This window comes from Colius striatus, chromosome 29, assembly GCF_028858725.1.
Source record: "Colius striatus isolate bColStr4 chromosome 29, bColStr4.1.hap1, whole genome shotgun sequence".
Classification (NCBI taxonomy): Eukaryota; Metazoa; Chordata; class Aves; order Coliiformes; family Coliidae; genus Colius; species Colius striatus.
Window position 1 is genome coordinate 1,314,837 of NC_084787.1, and position 14,513 is coordinate 1,329,349.

Consider the following 14,513-nt stretch of genomic DNA (forward strand, 5'->3'; position numbering starts at 1 on the left):
CAGCAGCGGAGCTGGGGAAGGGGCTGGAGCACAGGGGTGCTGGGAGGGGCTGAGGGAATGGGGGTGCTGAGCCTGGAGAGGAGGAGGCTGAGGGGAGACAGGAGCCCTCTCTGACACTCCCTGACAGGAGCCTGTGGCTGGAGGGGAGGAAATCTCTGCTCCCAAGTGATGGGACAAGCCTGTGCAGCCTCACATGCTGCCCTCAGGGCCAGCTCTGAGGTGCTGCTGTTTGATGCAGCATCGATGAGGCTCGGTCTGGGTCAGCTCTGGCCATGGGTTTCATCTCCACACACCATCCACTGACCCCACTTCTCATTTTCCTGCAATTCAGACTCCAGTTGTCCAGAATGCAGCATCTATTGTCCAGCCATCTCCTGCTCACGTGGGACAGCAGGGACTGTCCAAGCTTCCCTCCAGGCCTGGAGCTCAGGGGGTTGAGCCTCAGAACTTAAGGACATTACAGGTGAGATTCCCTGGAGGGATCCCAAAGCCGTGGAGCTGAGATGCTGAGGGCTGTGGGTCAGTGCTGGGCTGGGCAGGGCTGGGACTCCATCATCTAAAAGGTCTTTTCCATCCCAGATGACTCTGTGACACCCATTTTTCCCTGCATTCAGCCTCATGTCCCACAGGTGTTCTGGAACTTTCTCTGCAACCAAGGTTATCCCTGAAGCCCATCAGCAGAGGCTGAGCCATCCCCACAACTCTTGGTGCCTGTCCCAGCCCTTGGCTTCTCAAACCATGTGTGTGGGGAGGTCTGGGGGCCCTTCAGAAGTGGCCACAGCTCCAGGGCTGTGTTCAATGCTGGGCCCCTCACTCACTGCCACAGGGACACTGAGGGGCTGCAGCGTGGCCAGAGCCGGGCACAGAGCTGGGGAAGGGGCTGGAGCACAAGGGGCTGGGGAGGGGCTGAGGGAATGGGGGTGTTGAGCCTGGAGAAGAGGAGGCTGAGGGCAGACAGCAGCACTCTCTGACCCTCACAGGAGGCTGCAGGGAGCTCGGGGTTGGTCTCTGCTCCCAAGTGATGGGACAAGATGAAACAGCCTCAAGTTGCCCCAGGGGAGGTTGAGACAAAGTCCCAGGGATGCAGCTGTGATGAGAGGATGGTGGATGGGACAGAGGTGATCTCCAAGGCCTCTGCCTGGAGGTTTCTCTCCTGCTTTTGCTAAAAGACTTTGGTTTCATTCTTGCTGATCACTTTTCCCTCCATTACCCATCTCCTTTGTTTGTGCCATTTGTTTCCTTTGCTATGGCAACAGTTGGGGTCAGCTCCATTGTGGCCTCGCAGTGGGATCAGGCTGGTGAAGGAAATGGGCTTTAGGAGAAGAGGAAACACATTGTTTGCACCACCTTTGGGAAGCTTTTCTTGAGTGTGACAGCAAAGAACCTCATCTAGAGCAAGTCTCATTAGAGAAAGAAAGGGGGGAGGAGCAGGGAGAAGAAGGCTGTGAGGCAGGAGGGGCTGATTGCTTTAAGATCACCTCTGCTTAAAAATAAAGCCCACCCTGAGCCCTTCTACCTGTCCTTTGGAGCCAGAGCCACAAAGACCTTGCTGTGAGCTGAGCCTCAGGAGGAGCCTGGGCAGGTCAGGCCCTGGCTTGAGCCTCTCCAGCCTCAGCCTGAGGTTTGGAACATGCCTCTGCATTCCTGTGCCTGAGGCAGGACCCATCTCCCTCTCAGTCAGGACTCACAACCCTTTCTCTTTGAGCTGCATTCTGGTTTTAGTAGCTCTATGCAAAGGTCTCCTCTTGCTTTTTGCTGCTTGTTGGCTGGTTCCCTCTTTCCCTCTGGCTTTTTGCCACGTGGATCGAACCCCATGCAGAGATAAGCCACGAGTGGACATCTTGAAGTGTCACCTTCCAAAGCACCCCAGGCCACATCCTCAGGGACCATCCTCTTCCCAAGCAGCTGCCTGGCTCCTGGGAAGTGCTTACTCCATGGGATCACTACCCCTTCTCTTGACCCAGGTGCAGTTGCAGCCTCTCTACAGGACAGCTGAGCACTTGAACTCAAGACACCCTCCCTCTGGGGAGGGAAATGGCCAGGATGGTTTAAAATCAGGGACAGTTAGAGGACAGTGAAGTTGTTTGAGTGATGCCTCGTGTCAGGAGTTAACTGGAAGCACAGATGAGCAATGAAGGGTTGATGCTGCTGCACAGCTTGACCAGGGAACTAAAACGTTTGTCTCGAGCCTTTGCTTTGGGTTTTGTTTTGGGAGAAGCCCCAGCTTGATTGGCTGTTTCCTTTCTCAACAGGGTCACAGTGTCATTAGGTCTGCCACCAACACGACTCTGCCCCACATGCTGATGTCTCAGCGTGTGATTGCTCCAAACCCTGCCCAGCTCCAGGGCCAGAGGGTTCCTCCCAAACCTGGTCTCATCCGCACGACGACTCCGAGCATGAACCCAGCCATCAACTACCAACCGGTGTGTGAGGGACAGAGCCAGGGCAGGGCTGAGCGGTGCTGAGGGGCTGCAGCATGTGTGTGAGGAGGAAAGGCTGCAGCCCTGGGGCTGCTCAGCCTGGGGAACAGCAGCCTGAGCTCAGGGGCACCTCAGCAATGCTGCTCAGTCCCTGCAGGGTGGGTGTCAGGGGGATGGGGCCGGTGTGTGGTGTGTGGTGGCCAGTGACAGGACAAGGGGTGATGGACATCAGCTGGAACACAAACAGTTCCACTTAAAACACAAGGAAACACTCTTCTGGTGCTGAGGTGAGGGAGCCCTGGCCCAGGCTGCCCAGGGAGGGTGTGGAGGCTCCTTCTCAGCAGGTTCCCAAACCCCCCAGGACACGTTCCTGAGCCCCTGAGCCAGGGGAAGCTGCTGGAGCAGGGGCTGGGGCTGGGTGAGCTCTGTAACTCCCTTCCCACCGTCACCACCCTGGGATTCTGCAGGATGTGTGTCACTGGGCTTCTGGGCACGATTTCCTGATGGTTTCAGCAAGAAGGAGCCTGCTGGGTGCTGTGGAGGCGCCCAGGGCATCAGAGCAACATGAAAACCCATCCCAGGACGGGTCGTTCCTTGGGGTTGTCCCAGTTGTGTGTGTGGAAATGGTTCATGCCCTGGGAATGCAAGTAGGGCTTAAAGAAGTTGCAGGCTGATGGCTTCTTATCCCAAAGGCCTGCAAAAGCTGCACCCCCAGGTCAGCAGGAGGCTTTGGGCTTGGCTACAGCCACGTGCCAGAGGGAGCGAGCGGAGGATGCAGGAGAAAGCTGCTGGAAAGGGAAGAGGAGGGAACTGGCACGTTGGGAGCACCTGTGTGGGAGGGGACAGGCACCATCTGGCAGTGGGGCTGCTGCCTGGGCTGCTGCCAGCTCAGCCAAGCGAGAGGTGCAGGAGCAGAACTCGCCAGCGAGCGCTGGGGCCGGCGCCTGAGTCAGAGCTGAGGGCAGCCTACGCTGGAGCCTGGGGCTGGATCCTGCACACACCTTCCCCCAGCTCACACATCCCCAGGCTGCTCCACACACTCAGGCTCCTCCTGCACATCCCAGGGTGCTGCAGCCTCCTGCTTTGTCGTAGGGACTGAAGGGAGCTCCCTGCTCCTGCGTCCTAGCACAGCTCCTGTCTCCCCAAGTGCTTTAGGGGATGTTTGCAGAGAGAAGGGAGGGTTGGGAGAGGATGAACTGTCCCACTGCCAGTGGCAAAGGGGCTGGAGCACAGGGGTGCTGGGGAGGGGCTGAGGGAATGGGGCTGTTGAGCCTGGAGAAGAGGAGGCTGAGGGGAGACAGGAGCCCTCTCTGACACTCCCTGATGGGACAAGAGGAAACGGGCTGGAGTTGCCCCAGGGGAGGTTGAGGTTGGAGCTGAGGCAGAACTGTTTCCCTGAGAGGGGTGTGAGCCCTGTGCCAGGCTGCCCAGGGAGCTGGGGCAGTGCCCAGCCCTGCAGGGACCCCAGAGCCGTGGGGTGAGGTGCTGAGGGGTCAGTGCTGGGCTGGGCAGGGTGAGGCCAGGGCTGGGCCTGCAGCAGCTTCAAGGGCTTTTCCAACCCAACCAGTTCTATGATTCTGTGGCCTTTAGGAGCTGAGCTGTGCTCAGATCCTGCACTAACTCTCTGTTCTAACCCCAATCTCCCTCTTTCCCCCTCCAGCAATCCAGCTCTTCTGTTCCTTGCCAGCGGACGTCGTCTTCAGCCATCTATATGAACCTTGCCTCTCACATCCAGCCTGGCTCTGTGAACAGGGTCTCGTCTCCTCTCCCCAGCCCCAGTGCTCTCAACGATGCTGCCAACTCCCAGGCAGCTGCCAAACTTGCCCTTCGCAAGCAGCTGGAGAAGACCCTGCTGGAGATCCCTCCCCCGAAGCCGCCCGCTCCTCTGCTGCATTTCCTGCCCAGCGCGGCCAACAGCGAGTTCATCTACATGGTGGGGCTGGAGGAGGTGGTGCAGAGTGTCATTGACAGTCAAGGTGAGCTCAGGGAGGGGAGGGGCTGCAGCTTTTCCTCCACCACCAAAATCTCTGGCTTCCAGTGCTCCGAGGGAAGAGTTTGTGGTTGTGCCCAGCCCTGGGCTCAGCTTCTCGCTGGGGCTGTTGGCAAAGCAGGGGAGGGCAGAGCCTGGGCTCCCCCCAGGGCTCAAGGGAGCCGTGTGCCAACCCTGGCTGGCTGGTGGCCTCCGTGTGCCAAGGCTGTAGCTGGCCCTGGAGCAGCAGTTTCTGTGCCCTGGGGCTCAGGCTGTCCCCATCTGAGGAGGGATCTCAGGCCTTTCCCCCAGCATCTGGGAGCTGAGATGCAGGACCCTTGGAGCTGTGACCCTCTGGGGTCCTGTCCCTGCAGGGTCCTGCAGGTTTCAGCTCCCACCTCACCCTTCCCTCTGGGTTGTCACCTCCCAGGAGGATGGCATCAGGCCTGGGCTCTTCCAGCACGGTGTAACCGATGCTCTGCCTCGCTGCCCGGCCCAGCTCGACCACCAACACCCCCCCCAGCCTTCTCAAGTGTTCCACTGCCTGGCCCAGCACTGCTGGGTTCTGCCTCCTGTCTCTCTCCCCTGGCTTGGACTCTCGCCCCTGTCCTGCACATGCACTTGTTGCCTGGGACTGTCCCTCCTGCTCTGAGGCTGTGTGTGGGGTGGAGGAGGCGATGTGAGAGCGATGATCCCTTTCCCCTCTCGCTCACCGTGGCTCCTGGTGCCTCCCAGGGAAGAGCTGCGTGTCCCTGCTGCGTGTGGAGCCCTTTGTGTGCGCCCAGTGCCGCACAGACTTCACCCCTCACTGGAAGCAGGAGAAGAACGGCAAGATCCTGTGTGAGCAGTGCATGACGTCCAACCAGAAGAAGGCTCTGAAGGCAGAACACACCAACCGGCTCAAGAACGCCTTTGTCAAAGCCTTGCAGCAGGAGCAGGTGAGCACCCAGCCCTGAGCTCACAGACCCCTCCTTGGGTTTGCCACTGGAACACATGAGAAATCACTCACTTTGCTGCCTGCTCACTTCTTTATGGAAGGGGGCGATTTGCTCAATTCCTGTGCTGAATTGGTGGGGAAGAACTTGTTGAGAGGCCCCGGGGTGAAGGAAGCCCAGACGGTAAAACAGCCCCTAAGTCCCAGGTGGAATCCTGCTGCTGCCAGACAGGACCTGCCTGGATCCGAGCAAGATGCCTTGGGGCTGTTTGGAACAAGTGGGTGCAGGGAGAGGAGAGGCAGTGGTGCTGTCCTGGGGCTCTGCAACACCGTGGGACAGCTGATGGCTTTGCTGGGGCTGTTCGTGGAGCAGGGGCTGGGGACAGGGACCTGATCCCACCCTCCCCAGGAGCGCCGCGGCCGTGGGAGCCCCCGTGTGCCCTGTTCCTCCTGGGGCTCCCCGGGGGGAGGAAGGGGGAGGTTGAACTGGGCAGCCTTGGGTCTCTGAGGATCCCTCTGCCTTGACCCCTCAGGAGATCGAGCAGAGGCTCCAGCAGCAGGCAGCCCTGTCCCCCACCGCAGCCCCCGCCGTGTCCAGCGTCAGCAAACAGGAGAACATCATGCGGCACCACACGCTGCGGCAGGTGAGACGCGGCTCTGCGGCGAGGCACGCTCTGAGGACGGCCCCCCACAGCCCCCCTCAGCCCCCCAGAGCTCCCACAGCCCCCCACAACCCTCTCAGAGCCCCATAGAGCCTTTCACAGCCCCTCAGAGCCCCCCACAGCCCCCCAGAGCTCCCCACAGCCCCCCACAACCCCCTCAGCCCCTCAGAGCCCCATAGAGCCTCTCACAGCCCCTCAGAGCCCCCCACAGCCCTCCAGAGCTCCCTACAGCACCCCTCAGCTCCCCACAGCTCCTCAGAGCCCCCCAGAGCTCCCCGTAGCCCCCCTCAGCCCCCTACAGCCTCCCCACAGCTCCTCAGCCTCCCCTAACCCTCCCTACAGCCCCTCAGCCTCCCCACAGCTCCTCAGGCTCTCTCTAGATCCCCTCTCTCTCTAGATCCCCTCTCTCTCTAGATCCCCTCTCTCTGTAGATCCCCTCCCTCCCCAGAACTCCAGCGCTGGGCTCCCAGCTGAGCAGCAGTGTTCATCCCCTCTCCCATCCCAGTTTGGAGCAGGGTGGGCACAGTGGGTACTCCCTGAGGATGAGGAAGGTGCCATCATCCCTCTGCCCTCCCTCTTGCAGCGCCTTTGGGATCTGTCTGCCGCTTTCCCCAGGGCACAGGGAGTTGCTTTTCACCCAGTTCCCCCCAGTTTCCCCCTCACCTCTGGGGCCCACAGCGATTCCTCCCCCTGGGGCTGTGCCAGCTCAGCCTGGTGCCCTCCCCAACCACCTCTGTTGTCCCGTCCCTCAGGCCCCACAGCCCCAGAGCACTTTGCAGCGTGGCATCCCCACCTCTGCCCGCTCCATGCTCTCCAACTTCGCGCAGGCACCGCAGCTCTCGGTGGCGGGTGGTCTCCTGGGCATGCCAGGTAAGCAGGGTGGGCAGGGGGAAGGGGGCATTGGCATCACCACAGAGTGCTCAGGGCTCTTCCCCTCCCCTGCAGATCTCTGCTGCTTCCTCAGGGTGGGTTTGGGTTAAATTACTGCTTCCTGTGTGGAAACTTGGGACTGTTACGGGTTGGGGCTGGCACTTGGATCACACCAACCCCAGGCTGAGCAGGACCCAGCAGCGTGCCCAGGGGGGCAGGAAGGCCAAGGGCAGCCTGGCTGGGCTCAGCAGGAGCAGGGCAGGGATTGTCCCCTGTGCTGGGCCCTGGGGAGGCTGCAGCTCCAGGGCTGTGTCAGTGCTGGGCCCCTCACTCACTGCCACAGGGACACTGAGGGGCTGCAGCGTGGCCAGAGCTGGGGAAGGGGCTGGAGCACAAGGGGCTGGGGAGGGGCTGAGGGAATGGGGGTGTTGAGGCTGGAGGAGGCTGAGGGCAGCCAGGAGCCCTCTGACACTCCCTGACAGGAGCCTGTGGCTGGAGGGGAGGAAATCTCTGCTCCCAAGTGATGGCACAAGAGGAAAGGGGCTGGAGCTGCCCCAGGGGAGGTTGAGGCTGGAGCTGAGGCAGAACTGTTGCCCTGAGAGGGGTGTGAGCCCTGTGCCAGGCTGCCCAGGGAGCTGGGGCAGTGCCCAGCCCTGCAGGGACCCCAGAGCCGTGGGGTGAGGTGCTGAGGGGTCAGCGCTGGGCTGAGGGGTCAGAGCTGGGCTGGGCAGGGGGAGGTTTGGAGTTGTCTCCAGCAGCTTCAGGGGCTTTTCCAACCAGCCCATTCGCTGCAGACCGAGGCTGCCCAGGCCCAGGGAGTGTTGCAGCTCAGCCCTGTCTCCCCAGGTGTGAACATCGCTTACCTGAACGCCGGCATCGGGGGGCACAAAGCCTCGAGCCTGGCAGACCGGCAGCGCGAGTACCTCCTGGACATGATCCCGCCCCGCTCCATATCCCAGTCCATCAGCGGGCAGAAATAACGCCTGTTGCCCATCCCCCTCCCTCCCTCCCCCCGCCCCTCCCCTCCCGTCGCATGCAGTGCCTGTAGCGGTGCCTACGGGAAAGGAACGAGAGCACAGACGGAACTGAGACACCCGCAGGGAACAGGAACCAGGCAAAAGAAACACAAAGGGACAAAAAACCCCAGAGAAACACGAATGGCAAACAGAACCCACAGCAAGGAGCCAGCCCCGGCCGCTGGGACACAGCCAGCCCCCCGGAACCTCCCCACGCGGCACCGTCCGTCCTGCGGCTCCCGGGCAGCCAGGGGCCGGGCACTGATCCTGCCTGAGCTCAGCACCCCCGTGCTCACGCTGCTTTTCCTGCTCTTGGTTGTTTTTTTGGGGGGGTGGGGACGATGAAGCCCAGACTTTCCACTCCCGCTGTGGGGGGGGTTCTGGTTGGGGTTTTTTGCCCCCTCCCTCCCTCACCTTCGGCTCTTGGTTGTTTTTATTCCTCTCGTTTTTGTTGGCTGACTGGATGGTTCAACCTCCCCCCTCAGCTCCTCTCCAGAGACTTTGCAAAGCACCCGCCTGGACTTTCAGTGACCTGCTTGTTGGTTTTTAAAGGGCAGCCAGTGCTGATCCCTCCCCACCCCTGGGGCTGGAGCCCACCCCCCACCTTTAAACGCTCCAAACCCCTCCCTCAGCTCCACTAAAGAAGTCGGGAGACAACGCTCTGCAACAGCTCCAGCCCCAGCAGAGAGCTCCAGCCCCGGCAGACAGCTCCAGCCCCAGCAGAGAGCTCCAGCCCCAGCAGGCAGCTCCAGCCCCAGCAGACAGCTCCAGCCCCAGCAGAGAGCTCCAGCCCCGGCAGAGAGCTCCAGCCCCGGCAGAGAGCTCCAGCCCCGGCAGAGAGCTCCAGCCCCAGCAGACAGCTCCAGCCCCAGCAGACAGCTCCAGCCCCGGCAGAGAGCTCCAGCCCCGGCAGAGAGCTCCAGCCCCGGCAGACAGCTCCAGCCCCGGCAGAGAGCTCCAGCCCCGGCAGAGAGCTCCAGCCCCAGCAGACAGCTCCAGCCCCAGCAGAGAGCTCCAGCCCCGGCAGACAGCTCCAGCCCCAGCAGACAGCTCCAGCCCCAGCAGAGAGCTCCAGCCCCAGCAGGCAGCTCCAGCCCCATCCAGTGGCCGTGGAGGCAGGGAGGGAGCCGGGTTGCTGAGGGACCCCCGGGCCTGGCCGCCCGCCCCCCGCTGCCTGCGGAGCCCCGGCCAGGGCTCGGCTCCCTCTGGAGCAGACGGAGAGCGACCCGAGGCTGTGGCGTGGTGAGTCCTCTCCTCTCTCTCTCTCCTGCGTTGCTCTGCGTGTCCCGGAGGCAGCTGCCCGGCGTTGGACAGCCGGCGCTGGCCCCGGGGGGCTCCGGCCGCGGCTGCAGCAGCCCAGAGCGAGGCAGAGGCGGGAGAGGCCGCCTGAGAACGCTGTTTTGCACTTAAACCTTCACACTAACGGGCTCTCCTTCCTCCTGCTCCTCCTCCTGCCCCCCAACAGCAGCAGCACTCACACCAGGCTGCTGGAGAGACCCCCAGCCCCGCCTGTCCCCCCTCCCTCAGCACCCAGCCTCCCCCCATCCCCCCCAGCACCGTTCTGCTGCTCCCAGAGCTTTCCTCTCACTTTCTCTTTGGTTTTTCCCCCCAGTTCTTTCTCTTTCCAGAGGGTTTTTGACTCTTTCTCTTCCCTCCCCCCCAGCAACCCTTTTCTCGTGCAATTCCGAGGTGCTGCCTCGGGCCCTGGGGAGCCCCTCGATGGGTGATGGGGGGGGGGTTGTCCAGGAATATCCCCCCCCCCCCCATTTACTTGGGACAAGGCGCCTTCTCTCCCCAAATCCCTCCCCTCAATGAGCACTTAACCCCTGAGGGGCCTGAGCACCCCCCAACCCCCCCCAGGACCCTCCAGAGGCAAAAAAGACTATTTTGGGGGGGGTTAAATATATTGTTTTTGGAAGTTAGTGAAGTGTAGTGGTGTAGATTTATTTGAGGGGGGGTGGGGGGGGTTTGATCTCCTTTAACTGTCTCCCCCCACCCCTCCCAGGGTGCTGCCACCCTTTCCAAATCATTTCTCTCCCAGTTTCCACGGGAGCTCTTTGCTTTTGGCTGACCCTGAAGTTTTGGGGGGTTCTTTGTTTGTGGGGAGGTGGGGGGGGGTGTTGATTTTGTTGTGGGGATTTCTTAATCAGCTTCTATACACAGCTTCTTCCCCCCCCTTTTCCCCAAACCCCCCTTTTTGTGCTCCCAAGCCCTCGCTCAAGTGCCATTGAGCCCTGTCAGGTTGCTCCCGCGAGGGACGCGCCGACCTGCGCGTGGGCTGAGATCCAAGCGACGGCTTTTTACACAGAATGGGATGAAAAGCAACAAAAAGAAAGAGGAATAGTAATGGAAAATGTATTAAAAAGACAAAAAAAACCCCAAAGCAAACACAAGGAAACAATCCAAGTGCAATACTTAACGCTGGGGCGTCCCCCAGCCCCAACCCCCCCCGAACCCGAAGGGGACGGAGCCGGCCCCGGGGAGCCGCTGGAGAACAGGATCCTGCTCCATGGTGCTACACGTGGGGGGGTGTTTTTAGGGGGAGGGGGGGTTTGTGTCAGGGCCCTGGGGTCTGCAGGCAGTTTCCTCCCACCCCCCAAACCCCAAAATGCCCCCCCTCCTCCCCAAGCTCTCGCCCACGCGCCCCCCTGTCCCCAGGCTGCTGAGGAGGGGGAGTGGGAACATCCAACACTTTGCTCCTTAATTATGCTTTGGTTTTTGAGCTTGAGCCCCCTCCCCACAGCCCCCCACAGCCCCCCACAGCCCCCAGGGACGTGACAGCCCGGACACAAGCCCTCCCTTTCCCTTCTTGGGGTTTATTTCTCCTTCTCCCCTCTCCAGGTTCCAGCCCTGAGCGTTTCTTCCCCTCCCACCCGCGTTTCTTTGCCAGCTTAGGGGTAGATGAACCGGCTTGTGAAAATGCTTCTCATTGGGGTTCTTTCTTGGTTTCTTTTTTAAAGGGGAAGGGGTGGGCTGGGGGGGTGTGGGGTTTGTTTGATTTTTGGTTCCTCCAAAGGCATCACCTGTCCCTCCTCTGACCTCCCCCCTCTCCTCCTCCTCCCTCTGCCCTTTTCATTAGCTTATGGTATTGCTGCCGAAATGTTCTAACAAGGACTCGTTGGTGTAAATAAGCTATTTCTTGACACATTAAAAAAGAGGAAAAAACCGAAAAAAGGCAAAAAAAAACCTTAAAAAAAGGGAAAAAAACAAAAACCTCCCGAGGTGGAAAAAAACAACAACAACCACAAAAAAACCCGACAGGAATCTTGTACATTGTGTAGAGGAAAAAAAACCCACACACAGAAAAGAGGGAAAAACAACATCACACCGAACCCCACCGAGCAAACGGGCACGAAAGTGAGCCCAAGCCCCAGCCGAAGCGACCCCGGCCCAGCCCCCGCCTCGCCGTGGCTGTTGTGGAACGTCCCGTCGCGTCCTTCTCGTTGTGTGACCTCGTGTGTCTGACATGAACCGTGCAAAACATAGAACCGGGGCGGGGGGCCGGCGGCTCGGCTCGGGGGGCCGGGGGGTGGGGAAGGGGACGGGGGGTGGGCTGCGGGGAGAGGGGAGGGGAGGGGGGAGCGGTGGGGAAGGGGAAGGGAGGGGGAATGAAGCAAAGGGGGTGTGGGGAAGGAGAAGGGGGAGAATGTGGTGCTGGGGAGGGGGATACACACACACACACACACACACACACACACACACATACACGGGACTGGTGGCCCCCCACCCTCCCCCTCCTTTGCCCCCCTCTCTCCCCCTCCCCATGTGCCCCCTCCCCAGCCCCGGCGATGCACTGGTGGCGGCGGCCACCTCCCGAATCTTGTGCCTTTCACACACACACGCAACATTGGACACCCCCAACCCCCCCCACCTCCCACCCCCATCCCACCCCCTCCCCATCCCCCCCAGAGGCACCAGCAAGCCCCCAAAGGCAGGGGGTGGGGACGGGGGGGTTGGGGGTGGGGGGGTTGGTCCCACAACAGCAACAACAAGAAGATGGGGAGGGGGTTGGAAAAGCCCCGGGGGGGGCCCAAGGCGCTGAGCACGGGGGGAGCGGGGCTGGGGAGGGGGGGACGAGTATTATAAACTGTAACTGTATTTGCACTGTTTTTATTATTGCATTGGCATATATACAATATACATCTATAACAACCTGCGCTCTGCGGCCTCCTTCCTGACACACAGCCCCAAAACTGCCCCCAGCCCCCCAAACCACCCCCAGCACAGCCACAGCCCCCAAAACTGCCCCCAAAACTGCCCCAGCACCCTCACCCCCCACTCACCCCCCCAAAACCACCCCAGCACAGCCCCAAAACCGCCCCAGCACAGCCCACAGCCCCCAAACTGCCCCAGCACAGCCCACAGCCCCCAAAACTGCCCCCAAAACTGCCCCCAGCCCCTCAAACCAGCCCCAGCACCTTCACCCCCCACTCACCCCCCAAAACCACCCCCACTCACCCCCCAAACCACCCCAGCACAGCCCACAGCCCCCAAAACTGCCCCCAGCACCCTCACCCCCCACTCACCCCCCAAAACCACCCCAGCACAGCCCCCAGCCCCCAAAACCGCCCCAGCACAGCCCACAGCCCCCAAAACAGCCCCAGCGCAGCCCCCAAAACCGCCCCAGCACCTTCACCCCCCAAAACCACCCCCAGCATGGCCCCCAGTCCCCAAAACCCTCTGAGCACAGCCCCTAAAACGTCCCCCAGCCCCAAAACCCCCCAGCATAACCCCCCAAACCCCCTCAGCACAGCCCTCAAACCCCAAAACTCCCCCTCCAGGCCCCTCACCCCCTAAAAACACCCCCAGCACGGCCCCGAGCCCCAAAAACACCCCAAAGCACACCCCCAAACCCCTCCCCAGCACGGCCCCCAGCCCCCAGCACGGCCCCAGCCCCAATTCACGGCAGTTTAACCCCAAATCTCCCCCAGGTTTTGTCTTGCAGGGTCGGGTTTGGCAGCACCGAGTGTGGGGCAGCAGGGGCCTGGCTGCAGGAGGTGTCAATGAGCCAAATTGAGTGCATTTTAGGCCCAATTTAGAGGGGTTTGGCCAAAGCTGTGGCACGAGGCCCAGGTGGGATGGATTTGGGCCATATTTGTGGGATTTCAGGCTCAGTTGGTGGCGTTTCAGGCCCCTGTTTGCTGGAGGGATTTTTAGGCCAAATTGGTGGAATTTTAGGCCCAATTTAGAGGGATTTTGCCAAGATTGGTGGGATTTTAGACCCTAAATGAGGTTTTTGGCCATATTTGTGGGATTTCAGCCCTGACTTGCAGGGTTTTTAGGCCAAATTGGTGAGATTTCAGGCCCCTGTTTGCAGGAGGGATTTTTAGGCCAAATTGGTGGGATTTTAGGCCCAATTTAGAGGGTCTTGGCCAAACTGGAGGGATTTCAGCCCTGATTTTCAGGATTTTAGGCCCAGTTCCCAGTATTTCAGCTCCAAATTGCAGGATTTTTAGGCTCAGTTTGTGAGATTTCAGGCCCTTGTTTGCAGGAGGCTTTTTTAGGCCAAATTAGTGGGATTTTTGGCTCAATGTAGAGGGTTTTGGCCAACATTGTGGCATAAAGCCCTGATTTGCAGGATTTTAGGATCAATTCACAGGATTTCAGGTCTCTTTTTTTGCAGGAGGGATTTTTTAGGCCAAGTTGGTGGGATTTTTAGGCCCAATTTAGAGGGTTTTGGCCAAAATTGTAGTATAAACCCCTGATTTACAGCATTTTTAGGCTCAATTTGTGGCATTTCTGGCCCCCATGTGCAGGAATTTTTTAGGCTAAATAGGTAGTAATTCAGCCCCAATTTTAAGGGCTTTGGCCAAAATTGTGATTAAACAGCCTGTATGTGCAGGATTTGGTCCAAATTTGGGATCTGATTTTCAGGATTTTAGGCCCAGTTGAGGTGGTTTGTGGGGTTTTCTTTAACCCAAATTTACAGGACTTTAGGGCAAATGTTTAAGGATTTTTATACCCTATTTCAGTCTTAGCTGGTGTATTTTCAGCCCAGATTTGTATGATTTTGGGACATATTTGCCAGGTTGGGACCAAATGTGCAGCATTTCAGCCCAAATTTGCAGGGAAACAGCACAAAAGCAACTTTGAGAGGCCCTAGTGATGGATTTGGGTGGGGGGAGTTGGTGTTGCCTCATTCCTGGATACTCTCAGCTTTTGGGATCATTGATGCTTTTCCTGCTTCCCCCCAGTACCCAAATCACCCCCCAATAATCTGTCAAAGCCCCCCCTCCTCATTTCCCTGTGGCTTTTTGGGGGAAAAGGGGGACAAATCACCTTCACCTGAGCCTGGGACCTGCAGGGAGAAGCCACAGATTACCCCTGAAATGAAGGCACCTGTGGGAGGGAGGGGGAAGGCACCTCCCAGTGAGGTGGAGGGGAGGAAAAACCAGAGTTGTTTTGCACAAATGTGCCATGTTTTGGGTTATTTTCTTCCTTTTCTTGCATTATGTTTGAAATGTGGTTAAACAGCAGAGTTGAGGGGGTTTGTGACTGGTGGGAGGGGGGACAAGATGCAGATGTGACGTATAAGACAAATGAAATGCTCTGGAGAAAAGATTTTAACGTGAAATGAACTGAAATAACCCCCCTTTGTGCTATTTCTCAGCTGGGCTCTGATAAAGGAATGGTTTCCAACCC

General features: G+C 59.5%; 1 protein-coding gene across 1 annotated transcript in view; it reads left to right on the plus strand.

The window, feature by feature from the left end:
- The window catches only part of GATAD2B (GATA zinc finger domain containing 2B), a 36,331-nt gene extending 24,939 nt beyond the window's left edge, over nt 1-11,392 (plus strand). Inside the window, exons 5-11 of the mRNA XM_062016158.1 lie at nt 332-463; nt 2,253-2,423; nt 4,081-4,396; nt 5,125-5,327; nt 5,857-5,967; nt 6,738-6,855; nt 7,702-11,392. Coding sequence (XP_061872142.1) covers nt 332-463; nt 2,253-2,423; nt 4,081-4,396; nt 5,125-5,327; nt 5,857-5,967; nt 6,738-6,855; nt 7,702-7,835 — 1,185 coding nt within the window. The 3' untranslated portion in view covers nt 7,836-11,392. The remainder of the gene's footprint in view (nt 1-331; nt 464-2,252; nt 2,424-4,080; nt 4,397-5,124; nt 5,328-5,856; nt 5,968-6,737; nt 6,856-7,701) is intronic.
- The last annotated feature ends 3,121 nt before the right edge of the window (nt 11,393-14,513 follow it).